General features: G+C 36.8%; 2 protein-coding genes and 1 pseudogene across 3 annotated transcripts in view; 2 read left to right on the forward strand and 1 right to left on the reverse strand.

The window, feature by feature from the left end:
- On the reverse strand, nucleotides 1–3,805 carry RPL9 (ribosomal protein L9; the record flags this gene model as incomplete). The annotated part of the gene is made up of 7 exons (XM_006922529.3): nucleotides 3,677–3,805; nucleotides 3,185–3,231; nucleotides 2,975–3,090; nucleotides 2,323–2,418; nucleotides 1,262–1,394; nucleotides 257–337; nucleotides 1–44 (listed from the first exon to the last, which is right to left on the reverse strand). Coding segments are annotated over exons 1-7 (597 nt in total), but the record flags the coding sequence as incomplete, so codon positions are not given.
- LIAS (lipoic acid synthetase) overlaps nucleotides 3,788–13,448 on the forward strand; it is a 15,628-nt gene continuing 5,967 nt past the window's right edge. The window contains exons 1-7 of one of the 2 annotated variants that reach the window (XM_015597600.2): nucleotides 3,788–3,998; nucleotides 4,728–4,900; nucleotides 5,971–6,064; nucleotides 6,666–6,746; nucleotides 8,491–8,647; nucleotides 8,734–8,791; nucleotides 13,106–13,234. In XM_015597600.2, coding sequence (XP_015453086.1) covers nucleotides 3,921–3,998; nucleotides 4,728–4,900; nucleotides 5,971–6,064; nucleotides 6,666–6,746; nucleotides 8,491–8,647; nucleotides 8,734–8,791; nucleotides 13,106–13,234 — 770 coding nt within the window. In that variant the 5' untranslated portion in view covers nucleotides 3,788–3,920. The remainder of the gene's footprint in view (nucleotides 3,999–4,727; nucleotides 4,901–5,970; nucleotides 6,065–6,665; nucleotides 6,747–8,490; nucleotides 8,648–8,733; nucleotides 8,792–13,105; nucleotides 13,235–13,448) is intronic. The other variant, XM_006922442.3, reaches the window with a different exon arrangement.
- LOC102879114 lies at nucleotides 9,683–12,607 on the forward strand (annotated as a pseudogene).

Consider the following 13,448-nt stretch of genomic DNA (forward strand, 5'->3'; position numbering starts at 1 on the left):
CTGATATCCTTTTTTCACTGTTGTGGCTTGTTGAATCAAAGCAGCTGTTAAAGAGTGTAAAACATAAGACAATTACTTTATTAGCCAAACCTATCTTTAAAAGAAAGTATTTTATATATAAATATATGTTATACTTAGAAAACATGAGTACCTTTGGGATAGCTTTTTAATTTCCACAATTAAAAAAGCTCACCGAATTAACAGAATATCATGCATTCAACTACTAGACAAAATTTTGTAGGCAGAACATACAAACCTGAATTTGATACAAGTTCAATGTCGTTTCCTTCAAGAATTAACTCATCTTTCTGGGCCTGAGATACTGAACAAGCAACACCTAAAAGGGGAGAGGGCATTTACAATGTCAACATAAAATCAAATCTTCAGAGGAAATATTTAATTTAAATATATTTAAGTAGCAACTTATTCCATTTAAAATTCCACAGAACAAATGAAACTTCTGAGTTTTGGTTTTACAGTATCCGATTTATCTGAGCCAAAGTTCTGTTTGCATTCCTGTTTGAATGAATCTGAGTACTTAACAGACTCTGTGATTCAATTAAGGAGTATGAGAAGATGGTACTCAGCTAGTGAGATTTAGCTGTACAAAGCTTATATAAAGTTTTATTTCTACTACATATATTTAGTATCCCTCAAAGTTTACGTAAGGGTCCTATCTAATTAAATGTTGCTGACCATATGTAACATTCCCACAGAGCCATTAAATTAGTACTAAAAATCCCTTTTTCCCATCCTTCCCAAAGGAATCGAAAAGCCCTGAACACTAAGTTTTAAAGTTTTCTAATGCTTCTGTGTTTACTAGGTTATCAGGCAAGAACTGTTTTAAGTACATTTCAATTTTAACTCATTTAATCATAAGATGTTCCTCATTTTACAGATGAGTAAAATGAGCTACATAGAGGTAATGTGCCCAAGGTTGATAGTGAGATCTGAGAACTGAACCTAGGCAGAGTCTATGCTATTAATCACTACTCAAATGGTTTAAAAACAAAAAAAAAACAAAACACAGCTACCATGCTCTGCGAACTACTTGAATGTAAAAAAAAAAAAAAAAAAAGCCTTCGGGAATTGCAACAGGTATGATATATAAGGCTTACCTACCACTAAGAGTTATTATAAGCATAATCAAAATAGTCAATCTTGAAACCAATTTGGTTTTATTTGTAAGCCAACCCGATACACCAGCCTTCACACATGTAAAGGAAAAATTTCTGAACCATATGTGACAGTTTGCACATACCTGACCTCATCCGAACCCTGCGGATGTATTTCTCACCCAAGAAATTTCGAATTTCAACAAGAGAACCATTCTCCTGAATAACGACGTTGATGGGGAAGTGAGCATACACAGACCTCATCTTGTAACGAAAGCCCTATGTTAAGCAAGCAATTAACAATGATGAGAAGTTTGAAAAAAATTCAGGTTTTAAATTTTAGAGTCCTTACAGACTTATAATTTTAAAATGAAACAGTCCTCACATGGCACTCATTGTCAAGGTTTTATAACAACTGTCACCTGAAAGAAGCCTAACGAAAATTTTACACACAAACATGTTTCAGTGTCTCCTCTGGACTACCAAGTTCCATAAGGAAGAATTTATTTTTACTACCTCCTATGCCCACAGTAAACAATGCTAGCTTTTTTTAAAAGCCCCAAAGCCCTTCATCTTGAGCATCAGACTAACATTTACTGAGTTGCTTACGCCAGAAGGCAAGAATTGAGAATATCAAGACAGGCGCCCTGCTCTCAAGGAACTTAGCTTGGGAGCAAGGGGAAAGTGACAAGATAGACTTATAAAAGAGTTAAGTACAGAGTGCCATTATCAAATATACTCAAGAGTTTCAATGAAAAGAAAAACATTTCAGTAAAGGCAGAAGCATAAATTTTATCTTAAAGGCTGAGGGGAACGGGGTTTGGCAAGAGAATAGTGATATAAAACATGCTTTTGGGGAAATGGACAGGGAACTCAGATGTTAGATACCAACAAATCAAAGCCTACCTTATGTGCTACATTTTCTGTTAAAAAAAACACACCCTGATGATGTGAATCTAATTTTGCATGAAAAAAAAACCCATCAGCTTACTAAGACCATTTGGACTTTCATCGTATTTCTCACTTATTCCTAAAGACCTAAGAATACCTATTAAACAGATTTGCCAAAATCACTTTTCCATGTTCTAGAGCTCAAGCAGCTCACTAAATTACATGCATAATCTAGTCACTGCAGTACTTATGTTGCACAAAATACAGCCAAGAAACCTCCCCTTCCTAAACAAAGTGGTCTGATCGCTCTGCTTACCAGTGTAACACCCTTGATCATGTTCTGTACATGACTACAGATAGTGCGAACAGTAGCCAGTTCCTTTCTATTTCCCCACCATTTGTCAACTCGGAGCTGTAACAGAACAAAAACTTTAGCATTATTCACATAATCACTCTAAATTCTAGTATGTCATAATTAAAGTGCATGATTTTAACTGGAAAAATGCAACCACGTAAGTCCTCAATAATTAACATTTTTATTACTACTTATCACAGGTACACAATTTCATAAAGGAATGACAACCTAGAAACACCCACCTTTGCACAACTTGAATCAAACTTCACTTCTAGAAAGCTAAAATACTAGATTTAAAGTCTACTGCCCAGTTCCTAAGATTCTTACAAAACAATCATAAGGAAAAATAAACACAACTTGTAATAGTATTAAGACCTTCCATTAATGATGACTACTAGTATTGAACATAATCCACTCAGAATTTGGTTTTCCAACTTCGCTAAAACAGTAACACTGAAACTTGCTACAATTTTGAATGCGAGATTTTAAGTTAAAACATTAAACCTCAATTCTTCAATTTTTAAAGCAACCAAATTTGATGCTATTGAATCATAACCTTCCAAACAAGCAATTGAAGTGTCCAAAAAAAAAAAAAAAAAAAAAGACATCTCTCCCTCTTCTTTTTCTTTCCAAGGAGACTGAGTTCTACATTGATGTGATTGAAATCTCTCCGCAGGGTGCCTCTGGGGCCCTTCACAATAACTGAGCGTCCCTTCAGAGTGATATCCACTAAGAGAGAATGCATTTGTCAGGCCTCGGAACAAGGTGTACAGCGGGTAGTAGACATAAAAAATTTTTAATAAATAAAAATCGAGTCTCCTACCATTTTCTGGAATGTCAACAGTCTGATTGCTGAGAATGGTCTTCATCCTGAAAAATAAACACTTGGGTAAGAAGGCCGGCAGAGTCTGCTTTCCACTAAACTATCCTAAGCTCCACTCCCACCAGAAACCGGCAGGAAAAAGTCCGGGGAACGTACATAAGCACCTACACGGAGAGCGGCCCCCTGGTGCGTCCTAGCCTGCAAGGAGCAACTACTAAGCGGGTGACACGAGGCCCAGCGGGCGAACTCCAGCTCAGCGCAACCCTGTGAAACTTTATCAGGGAGGCGCCATCCCAGCGAGGCTGAGTTTCGGAGGCAGGCCTAAAAGCCCAGCATAGGGCTCGAATCCCAAGCCATCAGAAACATAAGGCGCTGGGGCGCAGGAGTACAACCAGAATAAACGTTCGGAGCGACAGACCCGCGCGCCGCTAGTTTTCCTAGAGCAGATGGCTTCAGATTCTCGCAGCCCACCAAGTACTGAGACAGCCTCACCTCGCAGTAGCTGCAGCAAAGAGAGACCGACCTCCGTCATCACGTTCTTGTAGCCGTAACGCCTCTGCGTATGGCGTCATGAGCGCGCGACGCTACTAGGCTAAAGTAGCCAATCGCGAGGCAGCTCAAGTCCCAACGGGTCAGTGGTGGCTCAGGTGCTGTGTATAAACTGCGACGGTTTGTCCATCTGCCTTTTCCCGGGAATTAGTGATTCCTCAACCCTACGAGGAAACAAAAGAGGGAGATGTCGATACGCTACGGGAGCGTCGTCCGCACGGTGAGGCCCCGAGTGAGCGGCGGGGGAGCAGGGTGCGGGCGTCAGGTATGGGGGTCCCATTCCTTCAGAGCGCTCAGTAACACGGACGACACTTAGCTGAACGTTTACTTGTAGCCAGGCACTGTTGTAAACTTTTTCATTTAATTCTTCCGACACCCCTATGAGGTAGAATCTCTGGTAATGGTTTGTTTATAGGTTCTCTGGCTAGCGCTGAGAGCTTTTTTCCCTGCTTATCAGTGATTTGTACCATGTATTTTTTGGAGCACTATAGGGGCATTGTCATGAGCACCCCCAAATAACTACTTTGTGTTGGGCTCTTACTCTGTGCTAGACAGCACTATGGATGCTGAGAACACAAGCCTGTTCTCTAGGCTTTAGTGGGAGACATGGACAAGTGGAGTAGCCATCGTGCAGCACCGTAACAGGAGCTCTTTTTGAATTATTGAAGGTTCTTTTGCGTTATGTTTACGGACTCGTGAATTTTAGTGTTTGGATGGTCACACTTGTGTTCAGATTTAGATGCTAATGGTTTCTTACGGGCAACAAATATACACAATTGACCCTTGAACAACATGGTTCTGAACTGCTGAGGTCCACTTATACCCGGATTTTTTTTCAATCAGTACTTATACTGTTTTTGATCTGCATTGATCTGTACCATTTTATATAGGGGACTTGAGCATCCTTGGGTTTCGGTATGGGGGGCAGGGAACGGTGATTACTAAATAGGTTAAAACCCCACTAAATAAATGTCACAATGAACTCTCTTTTTAGGTTTTTGTAAAATATTTATGCAGTCCACTCAGAGCAGTAAGTTCCTTGCAAGATAAAAAAAAGGAATTGTTACAGAATGGACCAGACCTTCACGATTTTGTATCTGGCGATCTTGCAGACAAGAGCACCTGGGATGAATATAAAGGAAACTTAAAACGCCAGAAAGGAGAAAGGTAATTGAAATTTTGAGATAATTTTAATGTCTCATTTCTTCATTGTGCATTATTTTTAGATATAACCAAGTCTTAAAGCAAGGGTTCCTAACCCCCAGGCCACAGACTGGTATTGGTCTGTAGCCTGTTAGAAACCAGGCCTCACAGCAGGAGGTGAGCTGCCAGCTAGTGAGTGAAGCTTCATCTGTATTTGCAGCTGTTCCCCAGCACTAGTATCATACCTTAGCTCCAGCTCAGATCATCAGGCATTAGATTCTCATAGGAGCACCAGTCCCTAGTGCCAAAAAGGTTGAGGACCGCTGCCCTAGAGTATATTTTTAATCAGATTTGTTAAATTTAGCTTAAAAGCATTAGAAGGAAGTAATAACAGACATAAAACAGGTAATCAGGTAAAATTGTTGGAATCCTTTTTTCTGTGCCCTTTGACGGTTTTCTTTCCGCTTTCCTAGGATTTAACCATCCTATATGTCCATCTGTTTTCTATCCACCATCGAATTTCTTCAGAAAGTAAAGGTTATCACCTTGTTCTTAGTCTATTAGACCTTGATAAATTTATCAATTTTTTATTGTTACTAGTTGTTGATAATCTAACTTGTTGCTTCTCCTAGTCTATGTGATTATGACCTGCGAATACCTGGCCTTAATTTCAAAGAATTGTGAGGAAATTTCATGCAGAGGGCAAACTATTTTGCTGGGTACTTTACCCAACAACTTCCAGATCATAAATGGGTGGAAGTCAAGGGGTGTCTGATACTATTCACTCCAAATTTTAGATTTTTTTTTTATTTAATCATCATCATAAAATCTAGAAAGTACACCTATGGGATCTCTCCTTATTATGAACAAATATAGAACTTTTTGCCAGTATTATTTATCGAAGAATTAGATGTTCAACGCTTCTTTATTCTTCTATTAGAATGGTGTTACTCTGTGCCTTTGCAAAAATTGTAAGAGTTAATCTAGGATTATGGGCAGAAAACATCTTAACTAGGAATTGTAATAGAGCAAAGTAACTTCAAATCTGTGCGATCATCTGGGAATGTATTTGTTAATGCTTGGCTTTTCCTCAGGTTAAGGCTACCTCCATGGCTAAAGACAGAGATTCCCATGGGGAAAAATTATAATAAACTGAAAAAAACATTGCGGAATTTAAATCTCCATACAGTAAGTTATCAAAGTGTTAAGTATTTCTCTTAACCATAGTCAGAATGTTTCTACATATGTGTAACTGAAAAATTAATACACATATCAGTAACAGTAAGGAAGGTGAATAAAGATGTTTAGGTTGCATTACTATCAGTAATGGAAATATATTTAAAAATCATTTTCCCTGCAAAAGAAATAAAAAGTAATTGTATTTCTTCACTTCTCATTTAATAGTGAAAGATAAAGAGATTTTTCTGCAACTTAGGAAATGAGGGTTTGTTTTACATTACAAATTAACATGTTTGTTGGAAAGAGTATAGTATTAAATGTGAAACATTATATATGCAATCTCAAATGTTAACTACACCACTTTAATTATTCAATATATATTTTTCCATACCTTTTTCTTTGCACGTATAAAATATATACATTCATATGGTTTTTAATTTAAAAATGAGATCTTAATATATACAAAGTTTGGCAATTTAACATTATTTTTATATAGTGAATTTCTTCATAAATATGTCGTAAAGATGAGCAGTGTAAAATGCCAGATCACTAATTTTTCAATTGGTAAATATTTTCAGCCTGATTGAATTCTGTTCCCTTTTACTCACAGGTGTGTGAGGAAGCTCGATGTCCCAATATTGGAGAGTGTTGGGGAGGTGGAGAATATGCCACTGCCACAGCCACGATCATGGTAAGGCCAGCCTCAAACTCTTAAGTTTTAGTGTAGAAACTGAAAAGAACTATTTTATATCTTTCTCTTAAAAATATGCATTATGAATCTGATCAGAGTTTTCATTACATAGGAATTTATGAGAAATGTGAAAAACTGACAATAATCCAGCCTGTTATGATCTCATTGTTCTCTGAACAAATCTATTATTGATTCTTCCATCTGTCTGACAGCTAATCATGTGCTGCCTTGAGGTAGCTCTACTGTTAATTCTTAGAAATGTTACTTATGATTGCTTATCTTCTTTTTCCCACTAAACAAGAATTTATTTTTCTCTCTCATGGGTCTTTCAGTTAGCTGAGGTTCAGCTGATCTTGACTGGGCTAAGCTGGACTCCAAGAAGTAGGTTGGGTTCGGGTAGGCTCTACAGAGCTTTATTCTCCTTGGACCAGCAGCTTTTCAAGGCATAGTCTTATCTTGGAGAATGGAAGAAGTACAAGAGGGCAAGCCAACCACCTACACACATTTGAGGCTTCTGCTTGGTCATGCCTACTATCATTCTGTTAACCAAAGAAAGCCAGACATCAGTAGGGTTAGAGATATAAGCTTTTCCTCCCATGGGAGGGCCTCACAAGTTATATGGCAAATGGTGGGATGCATAACCTTAATATGGTGGAGTAAAAATTGTGATTAACAGTGCATTCTACCATATTTATCCCAAGGGGTATTAGGGTTAAACTTAAATTGTATGCAACTGAAAGTTCTTATTTATCTGGGACTGTCTGATAAACTGTTGACCTGTACCAGAAGGAGGTTATTTACACAATGAATTTAGGATTCCTATGAGATAGTGCTCTTTCTGGAATAATACAGAGCCAATCAGAGAGCTTATCCAAGTTACAGAACCCCAAATCTGGAAGGAAGAAGTGATTCTGAATACTCCATAATGGAAGTCTCTGGTTTCACCCCTTACCTGGTCCCCTTTTCTGTTATTGACTCATAACTGGTTCCTGGGGAGAGTTCATTGTTTCAATAAAACTGAGAGGCTCGGCCTGAGTACCATTGCTGTGAGTCCCTTGTGATATAGTTAAACCTAAAGGGGGAGAAGAGCTTTCTGCCCTCAATCACAACCCAACCCCTACTTTGGAGCTTTGAAACTCCAGTGGCCCCAGAACATCTGTAGTGACTGTGTTTAGAAGGGGGCTGAACTTGGTAGTGACCTGTGGCAGCAGAACCGGTGTCCTGGAGAAAGAGTGGTATCCATAGAAAGCAGATTATTAACTTTTTATGTTTTCTGTTTCATCTATTTAACAAGCTATGCCTCTGTTTAACTCCCACAGAGACCTGCATATTGATATGTTAATTAAATTTTTAAATTTCTTTTAAAATCATTTTTATTAATAATAAATAGGTACAAAAGAACCTGTATAACATATGTGTAAATTATTAAGAATACGAATACAACAGACATCCTGATACCTCTGGTTTGAAAGGAAAACATTATCTTTGAACTCCCCTGTGTATCCTTTGCTGATCCCATCCCATTTCTTTTTCCCTTATCACTATTCTTAATTCTGAGTTTGTTTCCTTTTCTTTCTGGTTTTACCACATTTGTATTCCTTAACTATATTGTTTACCTTTAAATGTTTCAAATTTCTTATAAACAATCAAATTGTATTCATTCTTTGCAGCTTTATTCTCTCAACATTATATTCTTAAGGATAATTCATCTACATTGATTTAAATTGTAACATCTCTATTCTAGTTGATGGGTGACACATGTACAAGAGGTTGCAGGTTTTGTTCTGTTAAGACTGCAAGAAAGCCCCCTCCACCAGACGCCAATGAGCCCTACAATACTGCAAAGGCAATTGCAGAGTGGAACCTGGATTATGTTGTCCTGACATCTGTGGATCGAGATGGTTAGTGTGTCATCATTGCCACTTCCTGAAATTGGCTCATAGTAAGTTGTGACATCATGTTGAGCAGTGGACTCTTTTGTTTCTAGATATACCGGATGGAGGAGCTGAGCACTTTGCAAAAACTGTATCATACTTAAAGGAAAGGTACTTCTTTTTGTATTGCTTATGTATTTGACTTTTTTTGACCCATATAAATTCAGTTTATTTAAGGTTTTTACCTTAAAGCAGTGATTATTAACCTTTTCTTGGCAGGGGGTAGTTCTAAACCCTTCTGATAATCTGCTGGAAATTATGTGGAGTTTTTTTCTCCAGGAAAAGAATATTTGAACATACAGATTCAATATTCGCAGAAATTTTAGGGATTCAGGGGCACAAATTTATCCATGGACCTTTAGTCCATAGAGTCCCTGCTTAACATTTGAGTACTAGTCTAAACACTGAATAATTTTTTTTAAATTAAGTTTATTGGGGTAACATTGGTTAATACAATTATATAATTTTCAGGTGTACATTATAATTTGACATCTGTATATTCTATTGTGTATTTACCACCCAAAATCCAGTTTCCTTCAACTATCATATATTTGACCCCCTTTAACCGTCTACCTACGTCCTCCTCTCCCACCCCCTACCCTCTGGTAACCACTAGTCTATAGTCCATGTCCATAAGTCTCTGTTTGTTTGTCCTGTTCAATTGTTGCTTTTAGGTTTATATCCCACATATAAGTGATACCATGGGATTTTGAACGTTTTCTGTCTGGCTTATTTTGCTTATCGATTATTCGAGGTCCATCCATGTTGTCACAAATGACAGTATTTCATCTCTTCTTATGGCTGAGTAATATTCCATTGTATATATGTACCACAGCTTCTTTAGCCAATCATCTATCATAGGACACTTCAGTTGCTTCCATGTCCTGGCCACTGTGAATAATGCTGCTATGAACATCGGTATGCAAATATCTTCTCGGATATGAGTTTTCAAGTCTTAGGGGTAAATACCCAGTAGAGGGATTGCTGGATCATATGGTATATCAATTGTTAGTTTTTGAGAAACCTCCATACTGTTTTCCACAGTGACTGTACCAATTTGCAGTCCCACCAGCAGTGTTTGAGGGTTCCTTTTTCTCCTTATCCTCTCTAACATTTTAAACATTGAATACTTTTAGAAGAAGTATAAAACTACAGCCTTCCTAGCACTGATTTTGAATAAATCATCATCTAGAAGTAGTTACGGTAAGATATTATTGTTAAGTAAAATATGTAAGTTTTCATATAGATTTTATCTGTATTCAAATGGCCTTGGAATTTTACCCATAATCCACATTTTCATTAATATTTTAATCTCATCAATTTAAAAAGCATTTAAAAAAGGAGTTATGCTAATTTCCTACAGCTCAGTGCTATTATAATATCTGGCACACTTAGTAAATGTTTTTTCAGTTGTTCTTCCAATATTTTCTATCTTATTTTTTTTTATAGTTTATTTTTAAAATTCTGTTTGTAACTCAGTTGATTTCAAAAATTACTAATGTGTCTCAACTTGCAGTTAAAAAACAGTGAGTTATAGGATGTATTCTATCAACATATCATAGTATCAATGACAAGTTGTGTATGTGATTCTTTCTACATCTGTTTTCTCAGGAAACAGCTCCAGATACTTTGCATTTGGTTTGTGGAACAATTTATCAGCTGTCCCAGTCATTCTATTGCTGTTAAAGGGAGCAGCTCTATGACCTAATTCACATTTTAGTGCTTGAATGCATAGACATAGCCACAATATAAATAGGAAGAATAGCTTGTATTTCATTTAAGCAAAGCTTTTGACACAGCAATTCAGAAAATAGTTTGTAAAACCCATAGCATGATTCACTTGCTGTCAATGGCCTACCTCACCGCCTCACAGAAATGCTACATTTACACGAAGTCCTTTGCCAGATTAAGCCAGTGCCTGGGGCACTGGCTCCTAATCTTACTTGGGCTTATGCCAAAGATGTAAAATTTAGTGCAGATGTCCAAGCCTTGATACTTCAAGGTATAGACCTTTTAGCTGGTACTATACCATCATATGGGGCCAAAGGGAAGAACAGTGATTAATAAACAGTTGGGGAAGTCCCAGAGTAACAAAAGATGGTGTGACTGTTGCAAGGTCCATTGACTTAAAAGATAAATTTTAATATATTGGCCACTAATTCAAGATGTTGCCAATAACTCAAATGAAGAGGCTAGGGATGGCACCATAACTGCTACTGTACTGGCACGCTCTGTTGCCAAGGAAGGCTTTGAGAAAATTAGCAAAAGTGCTAATCCAGTGGAAATCAGGAAAGGTGTGATGTTCACTGTTGATGCTATAATTGCTGAATTTACGAAGCAGTCTAAATTTGTGACAACCTCTGAAGAAATTGCTCAGGTTGCTACAATTTCTGCAAATGGAGACCAAAAAATTGGCAACATCATTTCTGATACAATGAAAAAGGTTGGAAGAAAGAAAAAAATTAAAACAAAATGGAAAAACACTGAATGATTTAGAAATTATTGAAGGCATGAAATTTGATTGAGATTGTATTTCTCCATACTTTATTAATACATTGAAAGATCGGGTAGGTGAATTCAAGGTGTCTATGTCCTGTTGAGTGAAAAGAAAATTTCTAATATCCAGTTTATTGTACCTGCTCTTGAAATTGCCAGTGCTCACCGTAAGCCCTTGGTCATAATTGCTGAAGATGATGATGGAGAAGCTCTAAGTACACTTGTTTTGAATAGGCTAAAAATTGGTCCTCAGGTTGTAGCAGTCAAAGCTCCAGATTTTGGTGACAACAGAAAGAACCAGCTTAAAGACATGGCTATTGATACTGGTAGTGCACTGATTGGAAAAGAAGGATTGACTCTAAATCTTGAAGATATTCAGCCTCGTGACTTAGGAAAAGTTAGCAAAATCATTGTGACCAAAAATAATGCCATGCTCTTGAAAAGAAAAGGTGACATGGTTCAAATTGAAAAATATATTGGCAAAACTCTCCCAGTAGTTGTGCTGAAGGTTGGTGGGACAAATGATGTTGAAGTGAATGAAAAGACAGAGTAACAGATGCCCTCAATGCTACACGAGCTGCTGTTGAAGAAGGCATTGTTCTGGGAGGGGGTTTTGCCCTTGTTCTGTGCATTCCAGCCTTGGACTTATTAACTCCCAACTAATGATGATCAAAAATTGTTATAGCAATTATTTTTTAAAACACTCAAAATTCCTGCAATGACCATTGCTAAGAATGCAGATGTTGAAGGATCGTTGATAGTTGAGAAAATTATGCAAAGTTCCTTCGAAGTTGATTATGATACTGTGCTTGTAGATTTTGTGAATATGGTGGGAAAAGGAATCATTGATCCAACTAATGTTGTAAGAACTGCTTTATTGGATGCCACTGGAGTGGCCTCTCTGTTAACTACAGCAAAAATTGTAGTCACAGAAATTCCTAAAGAAGAGAAAGACCCTGGAATCGGCAGCATGGGTGGAATGAGAAGTATCATGGTCTAATTCTTAGAATAGGTTTTACCATTATTAATGAGATCTGTGAGAGGAGGCTCAAGGCAGTGCTCCTTACCTGTAACTTCAGAGAAGTCAGTTGAGGAATATAACTGAAGGCTGCCTGATGTTTAAGAAAACTCACTGGAACCATCAGTTACTGGTTTCAACTGACAACATAATGGTTTACTGCTGTCATTGTCCATGCCTACAGATAAATTATTTTGTATTTTTGAATAAAAAGATATTCGTACTTTCCTGATAACTAAGTGCAAGAGCCATGTGCTGCTTTCAACTTAGACCATGGAGACAGGTGCTTGCCATCACCTGATGAGAATTAGAAAGCAGCCTTTTTGTGGCGAGTAAGAATAATTGTGTACAAAGTAGTGAAATATTATGTGACAACCTTTATGTAATAAAATTTTTTTAAAGTTTAATAGAAACCCGTAGCACTTGTATAATATTTGTCTAGAGGAAGGGAGGAGGACACTATTGGATAAATTTTTTAAGAGAAATAAATTAATGTAATCAAATAAAACAATGTTCACATTCACTTAAATGTCCCAATTTACTTTCTAAAGAATTAAAAATATATGTTTAATGTTTTAATATTTATATTTTAATTCCTTTAGACAGTATTTTCTAAATATCTACTCAATACAGTTTAAAAGCCTATAGAATCACAAAATTTATTCTGATCATTATTTGCATGCAGATGTGTTTTAACCATTACATATAATTTAGTATTTTGGATTTATTTGTTTTTTCCATTAACTAGTTCATGTATAAACATTTGTAAGTTCATGCTTTTCTTGGCAGGATTCTAAAGATTACTGTGGTGAAACTGATACAGAATGAGTACGGGCAATTTCTATTTTGAACAGCAGTTATGTCATTTATTTTCCTCAGTTTAATATTTATCTTTTCCATCCCTCCCATAGGAATCCAGAAATTCTTGTGGAATGTCTCACCCCTGATTTCCGAGGAGATCTTAAAGCAATAGAAAAAGTTGCTCTGTCAGGATTAGATGTGTATGCACATAATGTAGAAACAGTTCCAGAATTACAGAGGTGATTACATATACACAGTAATGTTGGGAATTTAGAGGGTCAGAATCCGCTATATTTTCTCACTTTTTTTCAGGAGAGAACTTCAAAACTGACTTTTATAAAGAAGTGAACTCTTATTTAAAAAAAAAAAAAAAAAGATATATGTTATATATGTGAAAACCATGTACTCCTTTTATTTTTTATTTTATTTTTTTTTTTTTTTTGTACCTATTGA

Source organism: Pteropus alecto, unplaced genomic scaffold (genome assembly GCF_000325575.1).
Source record: "Pteropus alecto unplaced genomic scaffold, ASM32557v1 scaffold57, whole genome shotgun sequence".
Lineage (NCBI taxonomy): Eukaryota > Metazoa > Chordata > Mammalia > Chiroptera > Pteropodidae > Pteropus > Pteropus alecto.